The sequence below is a fragment of the Pichia kudriavzevii genome, chromosome 4 (assembly GCF_003054445.1).
Source record: "Pichia kudriavzevii chromosome 4, complete sequence".
NCBI lineage: Eukaryota > Fungi > Ascomycota > Pichiomycetes > Pichiales > Pichiaceae > Pichia > Pichia kudriavzevii.
Window position 1 is genome coordinate 985207 of NC_042509.1, and position 23294 is coordinate 1008500.

The 23294-nt window shown below is 39.2% G+C and overlaps 11 protein-coding genes across 11 annotated transcripts; 7 read left to right on the top strand and 4 right to left on the bottom strand.

Annotated features, from left to right (window-relative positions):
- Nucleotides 1-23: 23 nt before the first annotated feature.
- Nucleotides 24-6080, top strand: C5L36_0D04790 (uncharacterized protein; the record flags this gene model as incomplete). The annotated part of the gene is made up of 1 exon (XM_029467369.1): nt 24-6080. One exon carries the CDS (start codon nt 24-26, stop codon nt 6078-6080), a length of 6057 nt encoding a protein of 2018 aa, XP_029323229.1.
- Nucleotides 6081-6147: 67 nt separating this feature from the next.
- Nucleotides 6148-6732, bottom strand: C5L36_0D04800 (uncharacterized protein; the record flags this gene model as incomplete). The annotated part of the gene is made up of 1 exon (XM_029467370.1): nt 6148-6732. One exon carries the CDS (start codon nt 6730-6732, stop codon nt 6148-6150), a length of 585 nt encoding a protein of 194 aa, XP_029323230.1.
- Nucleotides 6733-7133: 401 nt separating this feature from the next.
- On the top strand, nt 7134-9767 carry C5L36_0D04810 (uncharacterized protein; the record flags this gene model as incomplete). The annotated part of the gene is made up of 1 exon (XM_029467371.1): nt 7134-9767. One exon carries the CDS (start codon nt 7134-7136, stop codon nt 9765-9767), a length of 2634 nt encoding a protein of 877 aa, XP_029323231.1.
- A 1530-nt stretch (nt 9768-11297) lies between these two features.
- C5L36_0D04820 (uncharacterized protein) lies at nt 11298-12724 on the top strand (the record flags this gene model as incomplete). Its single annotated transcript, XM_029467372.1, has 2 exons — nt 11298-11304; nt 11409-12724. 2 exons carry the CDS (start codon nt 11298-11300, stop codon nt 12722-12724), a joined length of 1323 nt encoding a protein of 440 aa, XP_029323232.1.
- A 103-nt stretch (nt 12725-12827) lies between these two features.
- Nucleotides 12828-14861, bottom strand: C5L36_0D04830 (uncharacterized protein; the record flags this gene model as incomplete). Its single annotated transcript, XM_029467373.1, has 1 exon — nt 12828-14861. One exon carries the CDS (start codon nt 14859-14861, stop codon nt 12828-12830), a length of 2034 nt encoding a protein of 677 aa, XP_029323233.1.
- Nucleotides 14862-15079: 218 nt separating this feature from the next.
- C5L36_0D04840 (uncharacterized protein) lies at nt 15080-16192 on the top strand (the record flags this gene model as incomplete). Its single annotated transcript, XM_029467374.1, has 1 exon — nt 15080-16192. One exon carries the CDS (start codon nt 15080-15082, stop codon nt 16190-16192), a length of 1113 nt encoding a protein of 370 aa, XP_029323234.1.
- A 387-nt stretch (nt 16193-16579) lies between these two features.
- On the top strand, nt 16580-17806 carry C5L36_0D04850 (uncharacterized protein; the record flags this gene model as incomplete). Its single annotated transcript, XM_029467375.1, has 1 exon — nt 16580-17806. The coding sequence occupies one exon, from the start codon at nt 16580-16582 to the stop codon at nt 17804-17806; it is 1227 nt and encodes a 408-aa protein (XP_029323235.1).
- A 553-nt stretch (nt 17807-18359) lies between these two features.
- On the top strand, nt 18360-18944 carry C5L36_0D04860 (uncharacterized protein; the record flags this gene model as incomplete). Its single annotated transcript, XM_029467376.1, has 1 exon — nt 18360-18944. One exon carries the CDS (start codon nt 18360-18362, stop codon nt 18942-18944), a length of 585 nt encoding a protein of 194 aa, XP_029323236.1.
- A 614-nt stretch (nt 18945-19558) lies between these two features.
- On the top strand, nt 19559-20128 carry C5L36_0D04870 (uncharacterized protein; the record flags this gene model as incomplete). The annotated part of the gene is made up of 1 exon (XM_029467377.1): nt 19559-20128. One exon carries the CDS (start codon nt 19559-19561, stop codon nt 20126-20128), a length of 570 nt encoding a protein of 189 aa, XP_029323237.1.
- Nucleotides 20129-20222: 94 nt separating this feature from the next.
- Nucleotides 20223-22448, bottom strand: C5L36_0D04880 (uncharacterized protein; the record flags this gene model as incomplete). Its single annotated transcript, XM_029467378.1, has 1 exon — nt 20223-22448. The coding sequence occupies one exon, from the start codon at nt 22446-22448 to the stop codon at nt 20223-20225; it is 2226 nt and encodes a 741-aa protein (XP_029323238.1).
- A 359-nt stretch (nt 22449-22807) lies between these two features.
- C5L36_0D04885 (uncharacterized protein) lies at nt 22808-23239 on the bottom strand (the record flags this gene model as incomplete). The annotated part of the gene is made up of 1 exon (XM_029467379.1): nt 22808-23239. The coding sequence occupies one exon, from the start codon at nt 23237-23239 to the stop codon at nt 22808-22810; it is 432 nt and encodes a 143-aa protein (XP_029323239.1).
- Between the last annotated feature and the right edge of the window lie 55 nt (nt 23240-23294).

The following is a 23294-nucleotide window of genomic DNA, read 5'->3' on the forward strand; positions in this document are numbered from 1 at the left end:
TGGGCAGGATCGAAATCATACAAATGGTAAACTCGACAAACAATCCAACAATTGACTCTTTGAAATATCTATGTTTCCGAAATAGGGGGATGCTAAGATTACGTGAACTCATTGACAACTCCATAAAGACAAATAATGGAAATCCTAGTGTACATGTTGGTGGTGATTCCCACAAAGAGAAAGTCAACGATTATGGTGATGATGATGTCGGTATCAGTGTGTATGGTGAATTTCTCGGCGCAATGAATGATCTCTTGAATGCTGTATCGTTCGGTACACCTGACGATAAGATTATTATCATTTTGGCATCTTTATTTGAACATTTTGGCTATTTAAGGCTTTCTCGGCTTTGCTATGAATTGAAAACGTTCAATGATGATATATTATTAATAAACGATGCAAAACTAATTGATGGATATCTGAAGTTGCTTTCGAACTTAAACGTTCATAATAGAGTATACTCCAAGCTGAAAAATAAAATCGAAAGGAGTTTATTTTGGAAAAATAGAAATGAATTTAAATCGTATGATTGGGATGAGTTACTGACCTTAGAAGCGTGGGAAAACGAGAGATGTGATGCACTAAAAGAAGAACTAGTTATTGAAGTCGATGTTAATGATGGCATTGTTAATATAGACCATTTATTGGGCGAATTTGTAGGATGTCTACCAAAACCTAAAGGAAGAGGGAAGTGCTATGATGGATATACTTTAACTGGAAAAACCATCGATAAAGTTGAGTTTGAATTTCATTTCAAGAATACGGAGCCAATCAGAAGTGAAGACACAAATGACTCTGTGGAAAAACCTCATAGTGAAAGAAAGATCGAAGACCTTGATCTTCCTGAAAAAAATGATGCCGTTTTAACCGCCTCTGATTCCGGAAACCAAGTGATTAATGATACTGTCCGCTTTAGAGTGCTTAGAACCAAGAATGAAGATGACCAAAATGACCAACTGAAGAATTCTTTGGAACGATTGAACAATTTTGCATCTGTCACTTTACCCTCATTCTTGAAAACATGTAACATTAACATAAATTTCCCATCCTTGGTAAATCTAATATTATACGGGGATGAGTGCGGTATTGATTTAATGACGAGGAAGTTTTATTCGTGTATTAAGAGTTGGGATGATGACTTCACCCAGTGTCTATCGGTTACCGGAGATAACAAAAAGAAAAATAATGAATCAGTTAGAGAGATACTTAACATTAACTCATCAAAAGTTATAAACCACTCGAAATATACAACTGCAGATGTAGTCTCTTTGAAGCCGTTTCTTGACTCTATGAATAGCGGAGGGATGCATTTTAACGAAATTAGGATGCATGTTTTAGAGTACTTGTTCAATTCAAAATATATCTGTTTTAATAACATGAGTAAAGCTTCTTTGAGGAACTTAAAATCCATAGTTGATTCTGTCAGTATTAACTATTTTAACCAAATGGAGAAATCAGTTAACATTGGAGAAACAATAGACTCACGCATGTTGAATATTGCAGTTTCGATATTTGAACTTCTAGTTGATTCCTTCTTGGAGCAATCGAAAGAGCAAAAATTGAAAATCACGAAGTCTTCCAACTTGCTACAAGATCCGTACAGTTCCGAAAATATCCTTATCAATAGAATAAACAAATGGAGCTCGATTATAGAAGACATGCTTATTACTGATCAAACAATAGGAAAATCTGAAGTATGGTGCAGATTCAAATGGTTTCAATTATTGTATTTGCAGAGCTGTCCTTCGCATATCAAAACGCAAATTTTGACCGATTTATTGACTGATTTAATTGACGTTATTAGATCCAACGAGTTGTACTTGCCGTATGTGAATTTTGAATTGGTGCCCGTATTAAGCTATGAAAGTATCAGTACACAGCACTCTAAGTTGAGCATCCTACAAATGTTTGATTCAAATGATAAATCCAATGAAATTCTTGAGAACATTCTGTTGGGCTTGCCAAATCCCACATTAAACGATGATCCAGCTAAAAGTCAACTTGAAAAATTTACTAAGCTAGCAAACTTACAAATGAAACTGAGGTTATGGTGTTTACTTTTGAGATTTTATAGAATTGAGAATCAAATAGAGAAATATAAATTAGCTTTTGAGAAAGTGCTAAATATTATGACAAATGAACTGCATCCAGACAGCTTGATAAAATTGTCACCGGAAGATCAAAATTTCACAATCCTTACTATAGTTGGATTCTTCAATTATTTTTCAACCAAATTTATTGAATTTGCAGATGAATGTAACTTCACGTGCTTTCAACCAACACATCGTCAATCCTCTTCAGCTGTGTTATCATTTATTGGCTCTTTAACTTATTGCTTATACTCTTTCTTAATGTATCAAAAATCAGTCCAGGTGTCTCGCAAATTAAGTCTGCATACAGTTTCTGTTAAATCCTATGAGATATTAATGAATGCAATCTCATGCTGTTTATTTCTTGCGTGTGCATATTATCCAAGTGCACTAACAAACCGAAATGAGGAATACATCAATGATTTTATGAGCCTATGCCATGTTGAGCTAGGATTGAGGCACAAATGTATGACATTAAATGGCACATTCCTAAAATTCCTACAACTCAAGCTTTTAGACCTTGATATTAATATCTCTTGCACTGATTTCTTTCAGGTGATACATTGTAGGTTTGGAATGCCGGTGTCCCTGGATAAGTTTGATACGTTTGATCATAAGTGCAAACCAAAGAGTATGACTGTTGAAGATTCTGAGCAATTATCCCAATACATTTCTAAATATTGCTACAAAGGTAAGCATCCTGCTGTATCGCCACCAAAGAGTGATATCAAAAGTATCATTGATAAAATAGTCCAAACTGTCGAACCTATCCAAGAAACCGATCCTGCTTCCGTACAAAACCGAAAAATTTTCAACAACTTCTTAAAGCATACTAGTATCGACATGGAATTTATTATAGCTTGTTTTCAAGGTGATTTTGAACTTGATTTCAAAACTCCAGATGGTATCTTTGCCTCAGTTGCTAAAAACGGTATGTATTATCTTCAAGGCATTGTTGGGCTAAATCTTGTAAATTCCAGGAAAAGGAACGCTTATTTAAGATCTAGTGAACTTGAACTCATCCAAAAAACGCTAGAAAAAGATATACAATGTGGGTGCAACCGTTTTGAAACCTGGGTTGCATTGGGACAAATATATTCATATCTTGTGGAGTATGATTTGATTTGGACTGCAGATAAGCTCAATTCAATCGAACGTAAGCATCAAACAGCATTTACTCAGAAAAAAGCACTTTTGTGTTATTTCAATGCTATCAATACATTGAACAAATTACCAAACTCAGAACGATCTAAAGCTTCAGCTGTGCTCCCTGGGTTTTGGGAATCTTTAGGTAAAGAACTGTATGCAGCATGGAGAGAACCAATGAATAAACGAGCATTTCATGTCAAGCCAAAGGAGGATAAAAATGACCAGATTATTTATCTTGCGTCTAATGATATACCACATAATGCCATTTCTAAACTGTTAGACTTAGCATTTAAAAACGCCTATGAGCTTAATAGAAGTAGTTGGTTTGATCTGATGTACCTAGCAAAATCAGAACTAATGCTGCAATATGTTGATGTAAAGTCAAAATTGATAGTTGAAAGTTTGTTAAAAGCTTGCACTTTATCATTAGATCAAAGCAACAAGGAAGATCCGATTTTAGAACCACATTACTATCTTTTCACCATTGTAGGAAAATTGCTTAAGAGGGGAATTATTACAGAGGCAGATGCTATTCAGATTTATAAGGACGATGACCTATTTGTTTCGATATTTGAAGGAGAGGAATCAACGGATTTTCCAATTATAGCAAAAAAAATGCTTGAAAAAATGATTGATTATGATAAAAAGAAATGGCAGCATAAACCAGTTTACAAGTTGGCTAAATGGTACCATGACGTAGAACATAACAATTTGAAAGCAAAGGAAGAAATGCTCAAGCTTGTCAACCTCAAGGCCAACGTAAGAGCACTGAGTACTATATGGAAACCTAACAGTGAAAGGCCCGGAAAGCATTATATTTACAATTCCATATACACCCAATTTCTGGTTGATATTTTGTATGAACTAGGAGATATTTATTCGTTAAGCATCTTGGTGAAAAAAATGAGGAGGGCAGGCTCGACTATGGTCAACCTTACTAAAACTTTTGATGCCATTACATTACGAACATGTAGTTTGTTGAAGAAAAGCTTGAAAATAGAACCAGGATATTTAGACAATGTGATTTCTAAGATTAAATTTGCTGACTTTTTAAAATACTCCAATGAGTATATAGAAACTTTGAGAAATACCAACATTTTTGATGATAACATGCTGCTGCACTTTTATTTTCTAAGCGAGACTCATAACTTCAGAAAATTGGCGACAGGTTTTGGTGCAACGGGAGTGATTGATGAATCTTTCCATAGTATATATATGTTGCTGTTCATGCCTTACTTAACAAAAAGGATTATCGCAGAAGAATTCAAAGGACTACCTGCAAAATATCTACTTGAAAAGTCAAAGAAATTCTCGGTAGATAAAATACTGAAACCAAAACAGTCGACTCCCGATGCAACGAATTTTCCAGAAGGTCCAGAAATTCAACTAGACCCTATAACAGGGTTACTCGTTCCTGTTACAGCTAAAGAACAAACAGATGAAGAAATTCCTCCATTGGAAGAGTTCTCCAAGGTTTACCAAGATATTATCCACCTACCTCTTCAGGATCAACTATCCATTATTTCTTATTTGTCGTTTTCATCACTTGGAAGTGACACTCCTGCCAAGGACAAAATTAAAGTTGCACGTAGGGATGTTACACCTTTTGCCACTAAAGTTGTCAATATAACGCAGTCTTTTGTTGATGAGTTGAAAGAACGAACTGAAGATGGTAAATCGATAAACTATGGGATTGAAGGGCCATTTACGGAGAAAGATTTAATGAATGTTAATGTAGGTGTGTCAGTAAAGACAACTAAAGAAAACAAGGAAGATTGGGAATTCAACAAACTGACATCTGCACATGATCGTTCTTTTACAGCGGTTGAATTGAGTAACTTCAACAAAATTTTGGACACATATGGTGTAACCACACTAGAAAACCCACAAACTAATTCTGAAGTGGAGGTTGAAAAAATGAGGATGGAAGGTATGAAACAAGAGGAAGCTAACCAAAATGGAAACGTAGTATCTGTTTATGGAAGTAAGTCTGCCCAAGGATTATCTAATAATAGTGTGAATCATGAACAAGAAAGTAAGGATTCATTGCACAAAAACAATGAAATAAGTTCCTTGCCTGATCATGAGATAAATGACACTCCTATATCCACTACTCCTTTATTCCCATCTTCTGCTCAAGAGTCCGGCGTTAATACTTGGTCTGCTCAGTCGGGGATGGATGTTAATAACCCTTTCCACTCACCCTCTAAAACCAATGCTATCGAAGGTACACTCTTAGCACAAAACACGTCTGTTCAAACAACTGACGATTTACCTCAAAGTATGTCTGTGACTGGGAATTCTAACGCTCCTATCACCAAAATTCTACCTGAACACTATAATAAGAATGCAGATCCAGCCAATAACGAAGAGTGTAGTAAGCATTGTGAGGAAACCAAAAATATCATAACAGGCTCTCCGGGGGGATCTGAGAAGTTAACACCATCCAAGCCAGTACAATCAAAAATCACTAGCTTTTTCAAACTGACACCGTCCAGAGAGTCAGATTTTAGTTCAATGGCCTCTGATGGAGGTGCTAGCCCCTTGAAAAGAAAAATGCTTGAAGAAAATACATCTGCGGCGAAAAGAGGGAGATATTATTTTGATACAGATGATATATCCCATTCTAATGCAGAGTCTTCTGAGCATTCGATGTCTTCATCTCCACGCCGTAACTCGAGACGTTCAGTCTGTAACCCTACGTTGTTTGAATTGGGTAAAGATGGTGTGGTAAAGGAACAGAAGGATATCAAAACCGAACGTGCGAAACAACTAGCCGAAGTCATTACCTCTGGAGATGAAGAAGAAAATGCAGAACAAAGCGTCATTATCATAGATTGATTTATGTTTGTAAAGATCTTTTTGTTAAATGTCCATAATACTAATAAAAAGAGTAGATAGCAATGCCTCATTCAACATCAAAGTCAGGATCTATTTTGGCTGCACTCTCTGACACTCCCCACTTCTCACCAACGAAAACCTTGTTGTTCTTTATTTGGTTTATATCGCTAGGCAAATTCTTGCCAATTTTCATCTTTAATTCATCTTCTAGTAATTTCTTATCCTGTTCCTTTTGGATTTGCGGTACAAGGTCACGTTCTTCGAGCTTGATAAAATCCTCAACCTTCATCACACCAAAAAGCAGGTCGTGTGTAAAACCAGTTTTGGAATTCTTTAAAGCCACCAAATCCTTTCGAAACCGCAATTTATAGCCACTCAAAGAATCATTATATTTTTTGTGGAGCATTTCTTCATAAGATTTTGCAATCAAGCTTGAACTCTGGGGCAAATCTTCATCCGGATGTTTGGACCGATAACTGTCCAAGGTTTTCGTCATTGCATTAATACAGGCAAGACGTGTCACCCTCCAAACATCACTGGGATCATCGCCATAGAATATACCGGTGTCCCTTTTGCTTTTACGACTAGCGTCTTTTCCTGCAGTTGTGTTGCTTTTGAGTCCTCTAGTATATCTGTTGTCTGATTTTGCCATTGCTTCTGGAGAGCTACAGATGATCAATGTTGGTAAAGATTCTTTTTTTCTCCCGACGCACAAAAATGCAGATTGAGCCCCGTTGTGCGGCTAATCCTGTCTCTTTTTCAGATGTTTCATGTTTTTGAAACGCAAAGTGCCCCTCGATTTCTAGATGTTATTACCAGGCAAGCATCGTCTCTTTTTCCAGGTGTGATACGTTGTGTATACTTTGTTCATTTGTGAGATTGATTGCTACGGAATAGGTCCATACAACTTTGCAGCACGGGATAAATAGCAATAATCTGGTGCGGAAGTCATCGATCCCAAATTGAGTACTGTGTGTATATTTAGAACATAATAATTTTTCAGGTGAAGTTTGCAAGAAAGGGAAGTCACTACTTCTAGAAAATAGATGCAAAATGAACAGTCATCATTATTCTGCTGGTATGCGGCATCAACCAAGCAACGTTGCTTCAGATTCAGAATTGGCATATCGCTTAGAGCCAACTATAAATCAGAATAAACTGGAACCTTCAAAAAACCCAGAGGGAGAAAATCATCATGAAAAGAGTCTGGCTTTCAATAACGATATGAATAAAAGCCCCCCACCATTACCAAATGTTCCAAGTTCGTCCGATATATATACAAAAAAAATTGCAAATTTCAAACGAAAATTAAAGACATTGAAAGGTATTTCCACCTTAGATATAAGGAAAACATCACAGAGTACCATTAAAGGTAACAAACAGCGATGTGAAAACAATTGTGACAAGCACAAAGTAGTCACAAGCATGGATGATCGGGTATTGGCGAACGTTTTAACCATTGATAATAATGTAACCAACTTTCCCACCTGTTTTAGTAGGAACAGTTTTGACGCTTCATCACCAAAAGTAACTGCTCTGCTCGACCCGAAAAGCTTTAATTTCCCAACTAGAAAGTTAGCTAGAGACACCAGATGTTCGATATGTAACCTACAACTCGATACATCGTATAATATCATAAAAAATGAACATATAATAGAGCTTCAATGTGGACATATGACACACGAGGAATGTTTATTGATGGAGATTGAGCTAAGCTTGACTTTATCCAAAACGTTTCTGGAAAACCAGCAGATGTTAAAAGACTTTTTTCCCCCATGTGGATCATGCCCGAATAACGTAAAAGCAGCAAAACCAAAAGAAGAAGATATTATGACTCGATTATTTACTAGACTGATTACTTCCGAAATAATCCCGATTAGAAATTCAATTATATCAAATCAAACACCAACAACACCCCTTTTCTCTGATACATCCAAAATCTTAGACCAAAGTACTAATTCCATTTTATCAATAGACCATAAACATACGGACTATACCAACCATCTGGAAATAGAGAATTATTTTGATATGCCTTCTTCTGTAAAATCAACGGGCAAATCATTCTATGGAGAGGAAAACAATGAGAACACCAACACCAGCAAATTGAAAAAAAATATTGAAGAGCAAAAGCATTCAAAGAAATCATATAAAACACATAGGAAAAAGCCATCACGGGGATCATATGTTTCTGCCACTTCTGCGATTGTCACTTCGTCTTCGTCAACCAATAATATAAAGAATGAAGCTGCAAAAATCACGTACAATGGAACACCAACAATAGGTGACCAAAAATTTATAGAAGATCTGGTCAAACTATCGAACAAAAACATTATTGAATCTACTGATGATGCAAATTTCAAGCTGACCCTCAGCTTTGTCAAATCTTTAGGAAAATTAATACTTGTAGATAAACTTAACGCACTCGAAAGTATTAATGGAAAGCAATCGACTGTTACCGAAAAGTATTGTTACTTATTTGAACACATGTTAATCACTATAAGTTCGAAGGATTACATATTTTCTATGTTTACCATAACACATACAACATATGTCTACACACAACCAAGGTGTATAACGATGCAAGCATGTAAAAGCTCCGCCAGTTATTGCAACCTATTGTTTGACAAAGACATTGTATTTGAAAGATGGGCTAAAGTTTTGACAGATCGACGAAAAAAAATGGAAATGCCTGAAATCACACTAACAATGCATGAAAACGAATTTGACTCCATTCTGAGTGGACACTACAATGATGTTACTGATGTAGAAACTATTGGCACCCTTCAAAGCTATATTGGAGATGATGGCTATAGAAGGCTACCGACTGGTGTTTGTCCGAGATTCTATGAGGGTAATATAGATTCTTTAGTATTTCATCAAAAGCCTACTAAGGCAATTATTATTATCAACGAAGCCAAGCATATTCCAAGCTCTGTCGTACCGATAAAAAACATTGTAAAATCTCTATCACTTATTGGTATCGATATCCTTCTTTTGTTATGTTCAACATCTGCATTATCCATGGATAGTAATGTTCACGATAGTTGCGAATTAAACAAAAAGGATTATAAAGGTAAAATAGACATGATTATGGATAAAATAGATGATTTTCAAAATTTTCTTTTGGATAAAAGCTGCAATACTGTTAAACCAAAGGTGGAAGATATAATAAACGATCAGCTATCTGATGACATAGATAGTACCATAAGTATCGTCATATCTAGTTCTACTCTAAATAACTTTGGTAACGTTTCCACGTATAGTAGGATATTGATGGAAGTTGGGCTTGACGGTAGACACAAAAGCAAGAGAGACGATGTCAAAGATTTAGCTAGTTGGGATGAAATTATGGAGGTTATTTGTGTTTGCTGTGGTTTGGAATTTGATGAAAGTGATTTCTACAACTCTTCAAGCGATGATGATGATGACTATGGTGATGATGACAATGGTAATGATGAGGATAATGATAATCGTTGTGATGATCGTTACGGTGATTCTTCAAAGCAAAAAAATGTAGGGCACCAAAACGAGGCTGGCGAAACTGAGACGACCCATAAAACATCGTCTTTACTATATCCGGATTCCAGCAAGATTGACGATGATACCATCTCGGATATTTTCATGGATTCTTTACGCATTGCAAAGAAAAATGACCAAGACGATAATTCTTCGGCCTTCACATCTTAGAAGCATAATCTCTTCCGCAACCTGGGACAATATTCACCTGTTTTTTTCTTATAGACCTTAGTCATAACATAGGATGGATTTTTTGTTCTATACTCACTGTGGAATTTCCTTAGAAAGCACGGTAAACATAACAACCTTCCCCCTCTTGTTTTTCTTTGCCTTGAGTAGCGTTGTGGTTCTTCAGGTTTGTCTTTGCCTCTGTTGTTTTGTTTCAAGCATGAATCATTTCATTGATTTGAAATTGGAAATCTTTGTAGCCGTTTTATAGGGCTATAATATCGATTAGAACAAGTAATTTGGCTGGCGTCAGAGTATGTAGTTCCTAAGCTATGACTTGGTATCCTCTCTCTAAACATTTATAGAGTAAGTTTACCAGAGTTATCAGTGTCGTTTAGGAGCCAATAGTGTCGAATTCAATGACAAAAAAAAACTTTAAGCTCCATCGTTTTTACTCCTCTAGTTTAGACCGCAGCCAAATTGGATGTGCAAGTTAAGCTAACGGTAACACTTGCTGAATAATTTATGAGAATCATGGACTGGCGGATTAAGAGAGATGGAATATATCGATTTGGCTCAGGTTGAGGTTTTAACAGCAACAGTTGTTTTTTTTATAATATAGGTTTTATTTCCTACAACAGATTCAATAGATTCCAACGGAATTAGAGGAATCAGTGCCTAGAGTTACCCGCAAGCAGTGATGGGACGGATGGTTTCTGGGTCATGTTTCAGTGGCCCTATACATTCAATAAGAGATTACAGCCACTTTTCAATTATGATCAAAACATGGTCTGAAACACAAATTGGAGATATGACAAAGAAGCCCAATATCATAATACTTCATAGTATATTGCTTTTTTCTTTGCTCTTGTTAAGGTCTTTTTTTTTCATTAAGAATATTCTCTAGGATGTTACCTTGATAATTCTGTTAAAGATATTTTTCAATGCTACAAAGAAATAACTAGTTATCATTTCTATAATTAATAAAGTACATATTTTAGAGTAATTCTTGCGAGATTATCTTCCAAAAGTTTATGTTAATTCCGACCGCAGTAATAATCGAAGATCACAATGATATTAAAGAAAGTTATTGTCTCTAACAGATAAACTATTTGTCTTGTTATTTAAGAATACATTTATCCATACGTTGTTGATTTTCATAGCAACACCCAGGGTTACGAATTACTTAGCATTTGGTATCAATGTCCATTGCAATTGCACCTGTCGCATTTCCAATCTCTGCCGTTTCTTTTCTTGGACTCCACTTCATGGAGTCACGTGCCGTCGCGCCATTTCCTCAGGGTTGAATGGGGGAAACGCCGGTTTCCCAATAAGGCTAGAATCGGACATCGGACCGCTACTTATTATGCTCTTGCAGGTAAGAAAGTAGAGATATTTCATAGACTTATAAAAGCACGTATAAGTATCACAGTTTATGAATATATGAGTCGCCTTGGCACTTAATAGGTTGCAGTTGAATTTATCCCTTTAACTCTTTTCCTAACCTAATTTCCTCAATAGCGTTGCCAAAAAATGTCCGGTATGTTTTCTGTTGCTTCTCTGCCATTCCGTTGAAGGAGTTGATCGATCAAGTTTGTCTTTTAACTGTAACTAACACCATTATACAATATACTTTTAAAATAGACTTCAGTACAAAGTGTGTCCAAGCAGGTCAAGAAAATGCAGAAAGTTCTGCAAATGCTAGAGCCGTCCCTATTTATGCAACTTCCTCTTATGTCTTCAGAGACTCGAAACATGGAGCAGATCTTTTCGGTTTAAGAGAACCAGGTTACATTTATTCAAGAATTATGAATCCAACTCACGATATATTTGAAAAGAGAATGGCAGCACTTGAAAACGGTTCAATGGCAGTTGCCACTTCCTCTGGTCAGGCTGCGCAAATGCTAGCGGTTTTAGCTGCTGCCCAAACTGGTGACGAGATTGTTTCTACCTCTTACTTGTATGGTGGTACTTATAATGCATTCAAAAACTTTAAGAAGTTGTTTGGTATTAATGTTAAATTTGCTAACGGTGACGATCTTGAGTCTATCAAATCTTTGATTAATGACAATACCAAAGCTGTCTATCTAGAATCTATTGGTAATCCAAAGTACAATATTCCAGACTTCAAGGAGATTTGTGATTATGCACACTCTAAGGGTGCTTGTGTTATTGTTGACAATACCTTCGGTGCTGGGGGCTACTTCTGTAGACCAATCGATCATGGTGCTGACGTTGTCACTCATTCTGCTACCAAGTGGATTGGTGGTCACGGTACTACAATCGGTGGTGTTGTGATTTTCAAAGACCCTGCTAAGGATAATGGCTTCAAGTTCAGTGATTGGCCTGAAAAATTCCCACAGTTCTCTAAGCCATCAGAAGGTTACCATGGTGCCATCTTGAATGATATGTTTGGTGATTTTGCTTACATTGCTTATGTTAGAGTTGAATTGCTGAGAGACTTGGGTCCTTGTCAAAACCCATTTGGCTCTTTCTTATTGTTACAAGGTTTAGAGACCCTGGCATTAAGAGGTGAAAGACATGGTGAAAATGCGTTGAAATTAGCACAATGGTTAGAGAAGCACCCTCAGGTCTCTTGGGTTTCATATCCAGGTTTGGTATCTCATCCTTACCATGAAAATGCAAAGAAATATTTACAGAATGGTTTCGGTGCCGTTTTGTCTTTTGGTATTAAAGACATTGAAAATCCAACTGGTGATCAATTCAAAGAAGCAGGTCCTGTCTTTGTTGATAACTTGAAGATCTTCTCGAACTTAGCTAATGTTGGTGACGCAAAGTCTTTAATTATTAACCCATGGACTACCACCCACGAACAACTTTCCGACGAAGAAAAAATCGCAGCCGGTGTCACTAAAGACTTGTTGAGAGTTTCCGTCGGTATTGAAAACATTGACGATCTAATTGCTGACTTTGAACAAGCATTTGCAAAATTAAAATAATCTCCTAATATGTTGGCTCATTAAATACTCAACTATTTATTTATATATATATATCTATTTGCCTTTATATAAAGCTTTCCAATCTAAATGTTAAACTTTGCTCTTAACCATAAAAAATACCTATTTGATCACACCAATCTCCGAATTGCCCATAAAACCCTAGCAAGTTTTGCCTTGGTAACAATGGAACCCTATGTAATCCTCCTCCATTTCCTCCAAAATTTGGGCTTGCCCTTTTATTTGTAATAAATTGTACAGAATCCACCCATGCGCCTGCTCTGAATGAAATACCAGTGAGATACTCATCTTTGTCAAGTTTGAAGTCACTATAATGAGATTTCAAGTTGCCAAAATTAACCTTTGATCCATCCTCAAAGAAAGTTTCGATTCCATCTAATGCCATTCCATGACTGATCCTAAAAAACTTGATCTTTTTATTTGCGGGGAACACACACTCTTGATAGTTGGATGTTCTGAGGCCGTATACATCTGATTTCTTTGCACTCCTATTATTTGACAACGTGATCGTCTTGGAATGCTCTTCCAGGTACTTCCTTAAGTCATCTATTGAACGTTGACCGAATCCCATACATAGAACTTCCAATTTAACAGCTTTATTTCTGAACTCGTTTTTCATTTGTTGCTGGATCAAGCTATACTGTAAACGAACGTATTTCTGTGGGCCATGACCACCGTATAACCGCGGGAGATATTCATAATGTACCCTAGACCATTCACCTACATGGCCTTCAATTAGATATATGCCGGTATCAGAAATAATATCAAGCGTATCATTATCAACAGCAATAAACGTGGGCTCTGATGTTAAGCTTCCTGGTAACTTCATCCCTTGGTTTTCAAGTATGTAGTCGGGTTTAAAGGTGTCATCCTCCAAATCCGTAGGTAACATGAATGCGGGATGATATAAAAACCTAATAACGTCCAATCGATTCCATCCGGGTTCATCTTTGGATAAAACTGGCCCCCATTCAGCTCTGCGTGTCCTAACGCAATTTTTCTCTTTTGTTAGAAACTTCCTGTTCATCCAAGTATAGTCTCTCAACATAACACCGTTTTCTTGGTGCGGACAGCCTAGTGAATGGCCAATTTCGTGCATAAAGGCACCAAGTGAAACGCAGAGACACTCCCAGTACTGACTGCATTCATTGCAATCATTAGCCACTTCTTCCACGTTCAAAGGTGTACAATCTGTAAATGCTCTGTGAATTGACTCCCAATTCATTGGCCATGAATGTAAACCTTGAGATCCAAAAATGGCAAGCTTTATCTTGTCGTTTCCACCACCTAGTGCAGCATGACCTCTGATTAGTTTGGCTTGTTTGTCCCATGTTGCATCGAGAATCATGACAGCCGCAAGGGCAGGTATATTTGCTGTTGACTGCGGAGAAAATGGTCCCCCATATTTTTCTAAAGCTTGCAATGCAAAATCAAATAATTTACCTGCTTCCTTAGCATTTGCATTTTGTTGAGCATAATTGGCATCTCTAATTTCAGCAACACTCCTATCTGTGACGATCACATGTATTTTGACCTCACTTCTCCTGATGCCTTTCATTTCTTCCTGGTAACTTATTGTAGATACGGTCTCCTCCTCAACAAACCTAAAGCAACGTTTGCCGACGTTATTCTTGTTCATTTCGTCGATAGTAAAAGCCTGCATGATTCTTGCTCCTACTCTCAATTTCTTAACTGCAGTATTCATGTTGTTGCCTTCGTACATTTTACCACTAGGACAGTCGAACAAGGCTGGAGAATCACGCCCCACCATCACACACAGATGGATCTGTGGGACATTGACGTAACTTTTAGGAATTGGGGAATAGTTTATACGAACAACTATTTCGGCAAAAGGCTTCACTCGTGTATCAAAACCAGCATATCCATTAGATTGGAAACAACCATCTAAATGTTTAAGTGTGATGGTGTTTATTCCAGGACTGAGATGTAGATAGGCTTTGAAATATCCATCTGTAACCTCGTAAAACTGATCACTGAACCGGTCACTAAATGCGCCAATTAAGCCACCTTTTCGGGCAGTAGATCGACCTTTTAAAATGTAAACTGGAACCTGAAGCTCCTCTTTCTCTGAAGGTAAGTTTTCAAATTCAATTGACATGATGTACCAGCCAATGGTATTGAACAAAAGGCGTTACAGGGAAGGGGAGGCAGTGAATGGAGCAATCCCTCATATTTTAAGAAAGCTTCTGCGCAATTTGTGGAGCGAGAGCCCGATTTTCATTGCAAATCGAATGTGTTTACACTCTCGATAACCATGCGGTTCTTTTCTGCCTGAAACTGTTTCCGGTGTCCAACTTCAACTCTACAACAACAGAGATGGGCTTTGTTAGCAGCTTTGTAGAAGGAATTGCCCAGGACTATGCTCTCGACACAGCAACGGACAAGTGGAATGAGTTTGCTGAGAAGAAATTCCAAACCAAGGATCCATATACTTATGAAACTCCGGAAGGTAAAAGTAAAAAGCTAAAACTACCTGAAAATGCCACTAAGGAAGAACAAAAGATGTGGAAGTGGGTTCAGAGGAGGGCCTGGGTGGATGACAAATGCTTCATGGGGTGTTATCCTGTTGATTGTGGTATTGGCCTTGGTCCAATTTTAGTAATTCTACCTGCAATTGGGCCTTTCCTTATGTATGCTGTTCATGCAAGGATGGTACATAAGGCAGCAAGTTTTTACAAATTAGATGCCAAGACATTTTCCAAACTACAAGCTAACATTCTTTTCGATTTAATCATCAGTTTCCCACCTGTCATTGGCTCATTCTTTACGTGGATGACCGGCTGTTCCACTAGAAATGCCGCCATTATCCATACAGAGGTAACGAAACGATTAATGAACAGAAAAAATTCCAAAATAGCCGATAGCTCTGGGAATCTTGAAAAAAAAACTCCACCAAGCTCCAAAGGACAGTTAAATCCACAAAATCCACATGGAGAACAACGTAAATTGAATCCATACCCGGAAATTACACGACAGGTCCCTTCTCAAACTAAACGGGAAAACCTAACAAAACATACCCCGTCGCAATCAAAGCCATTCTCTAACCCAGCCACACGCAGCTCCGAACGGCCTCTACCTAGAGCGCCAAAAGCGGGATCGACGCCCAACAATGTAGACTCTCCTTATTCCCAACAGTCTCCACAACCGCCGGCAAAGTTTCCAGCACAGTACACATACACAGATAGGTACAGACAGTCCAATGATGTAAGAAAACCTCCGCCAGTGAGAAGACCTCCATTCGAAAACAAAGAACAGCTTCCTCCGCCAGTCCCAGATCGTGATATTCCCGATGAACTATACTACCCCGTTAAGGCACGTCCGCTAAATGAGGTAGAGCACAATCCTCATGAATTCTATCCTGTTGAATATGAACAAGACGTTAATATTCAAGGACAGTATCCAATTTACTCAAATAGGAAATTTGTTTAAATAGATTAGAAATAAAGAAAACATGTCCTGAAGTGGAAACTTCGAGAAAAAATTTTCGCGCCGTTTTGGGAAATTTTGCCCTTTGCCTTTAGCTTGCAATTTTTTTGAAGAAGAATTTGAACATTCCAACAAAGATAAATTCTTGCTGAGCTTTCCCTTTCGGTGTGAACACTGCCTTTCAAGACATACTTCATTAAGGACACATTGTTGAATTTTTCTCTATAAACCCCTTATACACTGGATTTATAAAAACAAGTTTCATCTTCTCAAGGTACTAAACCCCAAACGATAATCATCAATTATTTGCAAACACCATTAAAAGGAAACAGCAAAAGTATTTTTTTAGAATAAGTTATAGTCAATTCAAACCGACCCAAGAATACAGAAATGGTTGCAGACACTAAATTATATGACATCTTAGGAGTTTCTCCAGATGCTACAGAACAACAATTGAAGAAGGCGTACAGACTAGGTGCACTTAAATATCACCCGGATAAGAATCCATCGCCAGAAGCTGCTGAAAAGTTCAAAGAAATGACCGGTGCTTATGAAATTCTCAGTGATCCTGAAAAGAGGGAGCTATACGATCAATATGGTGAGCAAGGATTAGGTGGTGGACCTGGTGGACCTGGTGGTTTTGGTGGTATGGATGCCGGTGACATTTTCTCCCAATTTTTCGGTGGGGGATCATCTAGACCACAAGGACCAAGAAGAGGACAAGATATCAAGCATGCATTGGGTGTTACTTTGGAAGAATTGTACAAGGGTAAGACTGCGAAATTGGCATTAAACAAAACCGTTTTATGTAAGGCATGTGATGGTAAAGGTGGTAAGAATGTGAAGAAATGTACTGCTTGTAATGGTACTGGTACTAAGTTCATCACCAGACAAATGGGACCAATGATTCAAAGATTCCAAACTACTTGTGACCAATGTAATGGTACTGGTGATATCATGAAGGAAGCTGACAGATGTAAAGTATGTAATGGTAAGAAGGTTACCAAGGAGAGAAAGATTTTGGAAGTTCATGTTACCCCAGGTATGAAGGCAGGACAAAAGGTTGTCTTTGAAGGTGAAGGTGATCAAGGTCCAGATATTATTCCAGGTGATATTGTTTTCATCATTGAGGAAAAGCCACATGATTTGTACGAGAGAAAAGGCGATGATTTGATCCACCAACAAAAGATTGATCTCTTAAGTGCGCTTGCAGGAGGTGAAGTTGCGTTTAAGCATGTCAGCGGTGAATGGTTGAAACTCACAATTCATCCTGGAGAAGTGATTGCACCAGGTGCTACCAAAGTCATCAAGGACAAGGGTATGCCAATTCCAAGACACGGTGGTTACGGTAACTTAATTGTCAAATTTGATGTTGAATTCCCAAAGAACAACTTTGCCTCTGAGGAGAAGTTGAAGCAATTAGAAGCCATCTTACCTCCAAGACCAAAACTTGACATTCCAAAGGGTGCCGAAGTTGACGACTCTTGTGAATTTGAAGATTTCGACCCATCCAAGCACCAATCCAGAACGTCCAACGGTCAACGTGGCGGCTATTACGATTACGATGAAGACGACGAGGAAGGTGGCCATCCAGGAGTCCAGTGTGCACAGCAGTAGACGTTGCACGGTTTGCACCTCGTCCTGGTATCTTGTGTATCTCACCTTGCCTCTCTTTCTAGATGTGAATTTTCTATATAATATGGTCTAACAATAAGTTTATAAACTACGTTAACAATCTTTTTTTTTTGCAGCAACAAGAATCTACCGGATCTTGAACAACTGCCTAGAACGTTGGGGAAAAAGACAAGGATACAATGGAAAACAACAAAAAAAAGAGCAACCAAACAAGGTACAGCAGGAAACAGCTGGAAAAAAAAAGAAGCTAAAAAAAGAGAAGCTAAAAAAAAAAGAGAAGCTAAAAAAAAAGAGAAGCCAAAAAAAGAAACGTGCTGGCGTCTACCTTTTAAAGGAGGACCGTTGGGACGTCCAGCCAACGTATAAATCTGCACGCGTTTCCATAAACGGCAATGGGGTTACTTTTCCGTCTAGCAGCTGCGTACACGAGAGAGTCACTGCGGTGTTGCTGCCAAGTTTGTCTCGGAGAACAAGAGGACATCCATTATCTAGGAGGTATCCCCAGAGAGTATTTGAGCTTTATTGTTATAGCAAGATGGGCATTCCAGATCCAAGACAAGACCCGGTGCTTCTTAGGGAGCATCAGTTCCGAAGCACGCTTGAGAGAGAACTAGTTGTTCCAGAGGAGACCCACTCCTTTGTCCCTGTGCGAGAGCAGGGGTTGGGGCTGATGAACTACGACCTTGTGGACCCGCAGCGGCTCACGAACGAGGGGGCCCTTAAGAGAGATACAGTTAAGTCGGCAGTGGGGGTGCTGACTAGCGGGACGGTGGTTATGATAGTCGTCGTGGTAATGGTGGTGATAGGATACGTTGTGTACCGGAGCATCTACAGGAGGGCCGTCTACAGCGGCCGCGAGCTGAGAACGGTGGATAAGGCCCAACATGATGAGGAGGCTGGCCTGTACGGGCATCACCTTGGCCATGGTGGTCCCGCTGGTGAACGTGTGGTGCTCTACACCCCCCGAGAGTCGAGCTGTCTCAACACCACGTCGTCGTCTTCGTATGTGTGTGAGAGCTCTGCCTCTCTTGGAGGCTCGTGTTCCTCGATGCAAGAGATGGACCTCGATTTGGGGTTGGAATTGAATATGGACCTCAGAATCGTTCAGAGACAGACATAAGTCAGAGGAAGATCTCCTGCAGGCCATGTGCACATCTCGCCGCGATTGTTTCTATGGAAACGCAGACCACGTGAACTGCACTCTTCATCTTCCTCTTCCTCTTCCTTCCTTCCCATGGACAAATTGCATCCGTGCATCTACTGGCGCTGTTTGTGCGTGTCTGTCTACCTCCCCTCTATAGCTTGTATAGAGTAAAACGTTGTTCCAGAGATAAGGCATCTCGTGTATGCCGCCCAACGTCGGCGGCAATCCTTGCAGGAGAGGTGCGGATTTTGGCTCCTTTCCAGAAATGGCCGACGCTCTCGGGCTTCTCTAAGGCTCTCTCGGAGAAATTTCCAACGCACCACTAGAAGGTCGATCTTCCCCTGCAGCGTCTCACAGAGACACTCCCTTTCAAATCTAGTGAAACCCTCTGTGGTGTCTGCGGAAATTGGTCCTTGGGACATCGGGTGCTCCCTCCCCCCTTCCTTCCTGGAATTGCTCCAATATAGCAATATCTCTGCAACCACAACATCCGGGGTTGTCGCAGACGAAACTACACACTTTTTCTTTTCGCGCTGCCGAGTCGCTTCTGGAGGGGGGAAAGGAGGGGCGAAGGGGGGTTGCTCTTTGTAATGCAAGAAATTGGCTACATTGACGAATTGGCTACATTGACGAATTGGCTTCCCTGTGACAGTGGAGGTCGTGCACTTGTGACTACTAGAGGACCATTCGGAGACCAGCAAACACGCCGCTGTACCATGAGAGCAACATTGTTTATGAGGGATGCGTCTAAGATCCCCTTCAAAGTGACGATGAAGCAGCCAAGGAGAGAAGGGTCGCCATTGCTCTCCCCGTTGCCCTTATATCGAGCGATTCTGAGGGCACACCGGAAACTCCCCCATGACCAGCGCAGCCTGGGGGATATGTATGTGAGGGCAGAGTTCAGGGCACATAGGGATGTGGAGAACCCGCTGCAGATCATTGGGTTTCTAAGCTCGTGGCAGAAGTACCTCGAGATGGTACTCCAAAACACCAAGGACGACTGGAAGAAGTACCACCTCGACGACCATATTCTGGAGAAGATGTCTGACGATCAAATCGTTCAGCTCCACGAGTTGATGAAGAGCACGCAGAAGGTATATAAGGACGGCGAGGAGGAAGCATTTACCATTGATGAAAACGGTCAAGTGCTCCCCCGTTAGCATTTGTAGGGAATACAGTAATTTTTGTAATTTATAGAGTTCTATCATATACCTAACCCTTGTCTATAGAATGGTGTGCCTTCTCTCCACCGCACTATGTGAAACAACAGTTCCAGCCCATTGAATTCACAAATTCAGACCAGTCCACGTAGTGTGGATGCTGTAAATTAACTTGCCAGTCGTATCTATTCCATATTTGCCTAACTATCCCCCAACAAACTTGGACATTCTTGATGTGGTAGTTCTCAACCAAGCGATTATAGGAAGTCTTTAGAAGACTGCGGTCCGAATCGTAGACAGACGTAATCCCTAGCATCAAGAGCGACAACCCTAGTAGAGACTGTAGTTTAGTACCAATCAAGATATTGAACAAAATCAAACCTCGTTCACGCAGCTGTTGAACTTCGTTGTCATCAAAGACAATTTCTTTGAAACTGATCCTTATATAGATCCTTAGACTAATCTGTGTTAGCTCATACCATGTCAAATGATGTTCCAAAAATTTCCCGCTGGGGTCTGACTTTAATAACAAATCTACCATCTCTTTTGGTGGCTGAGAGTTTTGGATTTGCAAATCAAATATCTGGAACCACGAATTTTCAATTTCACGATAGTTTCGTTCGTTGGTACTGGCCAGAAGCCCATCCATCATTTCATAATTCAGTGGTAAGGGCATCTTCATATTTTTCAAGATCCGTCGATAGCTTGCAACTTCGCCCAATAATAAATACAAGTTTTGGGATAACCCATAAAATGGATCAAGCCCATACTCTTTAACATTGAGGAAATTCTCACCGATAAACGCAATTTTATATTCTTCGATTGGTATTAATGTCCCTTCTCCTAGGGTCCTTGTAGACAGAACATCATGGTAAAAGATGTTACTCAAGATCCACTTGGCAACTTTATTGTGTTTATTCAATTTCACAAATTCCTTTAATCCCCCGTACTCGTCTAATAGCTCCTTACATTGTAATAACTTCTGATACCAATTATTGACATCGCCAGTGGAAATTTCTGCACAAAACAAAAGGATGTGCACCAATAAAATCTTGATTCTTTCGTCATTATCCAGTTTTGTTGATTTTGTGGTTACCATCTCGTTAATTTCTGACTTTCTAAAAGACTCCCTTTTCAAACTAATCAATTGGTAACTCTTGGAGACATATTTTTTGGCCTCTTCATTCGATTTTCCAGCAAGAAACATCCCACCCCACGCAACCAAACAGTACAATATAACCGGCTCATTAGTGGCTTGCGTTATTGCATAATCTAGAAAGAATTTTTTATTTCCTATATCTAGCATATTCATCGCCAAGTTTGTAACGTAGTTCTCAAGAAACAGCTTCCCCGTCGTATCCAATTGCCGCAGTATTGGCGAACTCGGACTAATGAATTTTAGCGTATTTTTCATACTCAACAACAGCTGAACTGTTGGCCTTAGATATGGATGTAATTTCTTTGATTTCAATATATTGATCAAATCATTATCCGACGCATATGTATTTTCTAGCATTTGCGATTCATCCATTGGTGGATATTTACCTATATCCTCCGATTCCTTATCATTATTTGTGTTTTCGATTGGAGCCTCAGGTTCGTCCAACTCTTCAAACCTTTCAACATCCTCCAAATTCATTGGATTAACATCGAAATCATTCAAGAGAAATGCGTCATTTCTATGGAACAGCATGTCAGCTTGTGCTAGTGCTGTATTGATATTGTGGTCAATGAAGTTAGTAACGGGAGAGAATTTGGGGGATCTAAGATGTTCGACAACGTTACTCAGTAAACTGTTCATCATTGGTTCGTTGTTCATGAACCCTTCAACAAGGGGAAGTATGTTGTCGTTGTTGTCTTCTACATATCCAGAAATGTTCTCTGGTAACAGCATATGAAGATCATCCACTGAAGGTACAATGTGGGAAGATGAATCCATGGATGTTGTACAATGGCTTTTTGGTAATATTTGCATACATTCTGATTCAATTAGCTGTGTTTCCTCTTTATTGTCCAACTCTTTGATGATTTTAGCCTGCTCCTTTTTGCCTCGTTTACTCCTCTGTGATTTCCGCTTCAAAGAGTTGACCTTTCCAATCATCCTCTGAGATTCAATGATTGAGTTAATATTAAATTGAAACTTAGGTTTCCCCTTGGACTGCTCCCCCCATTCACAGGGCTTGTTCCTATCTTGGCAATATCCACAAACAGGATGCACCTCGTCACATTTCTTCTTCCTTTTCCGACATGCCAAACAGCCAGATTTGGACCTTGAACTTAATCCAACAAAGGTGAAATTGCTATTTTTGTCACATGCCATGATCGACTCTCTTTAAATGAAACGTGCTAAACAATTAAATTTCCCCCTAGAAAGATAACAAGGATATCTCTGTACTTTTCGTCACTATCCCTTGGACAGCTGTAAAATTCTATATTCGTGTATACAAATAGACAGTATCCAGAACCCCTTACGAAGTTGCCAAACAGAGGGAAACTATAATTCTAAAGAAAATAAAAAGGAGATAAAGAGAGAATTTGCAATGGAGAAATGTTGCAATGGCAGGTTCCCAATGGAGGTGAGAGAGAGAAACAAAAAAAAGTCCTGTTTTATCACAATCTCTCAGTCTCAATGGAAAAGGCCTCATTCTCCTCTGTGGAATTTGTCGAATTCACAGGCAATCACATAGAGAATGGATCATTTGTGTTGGAGAATCCGTCAAAGAAGGAGGAGAAGAGCACAATGGTAACGTAGATACAGAGACCGCCCACAACTGTCAATGTAGACGCCATGCTGCTCAGAAGCTGACTACGGCTCAACACAATGGGGAGCGCTATACCGCTGGTGAGGATGAAACTAGAAACCCATCCCCCAAAGTCTGCACCGCTGTGTCTGCTGGTGTCGTCAATGTCCGCAAACCCCGTCTGGAAGTCATCGCCAATGGTAGTGTTTGTGAGCAGGTACGGAATATGGGCAAAGGCAAAGATAAAGCCATCGATTATTGGCATCCAAGACCCATAAAGCGCCGTAGCTAGAACAACAAGAAGGAACCCTAGGGCTAGCATCCCACTGAGGGCAATAATCTTGCTGAGCGGGTTCACTGTGAAGGCCATGATGGGTTATATGTGTTTCTTTGATTTCTTAGTGGACTTCCTGTGATGCTTCTGA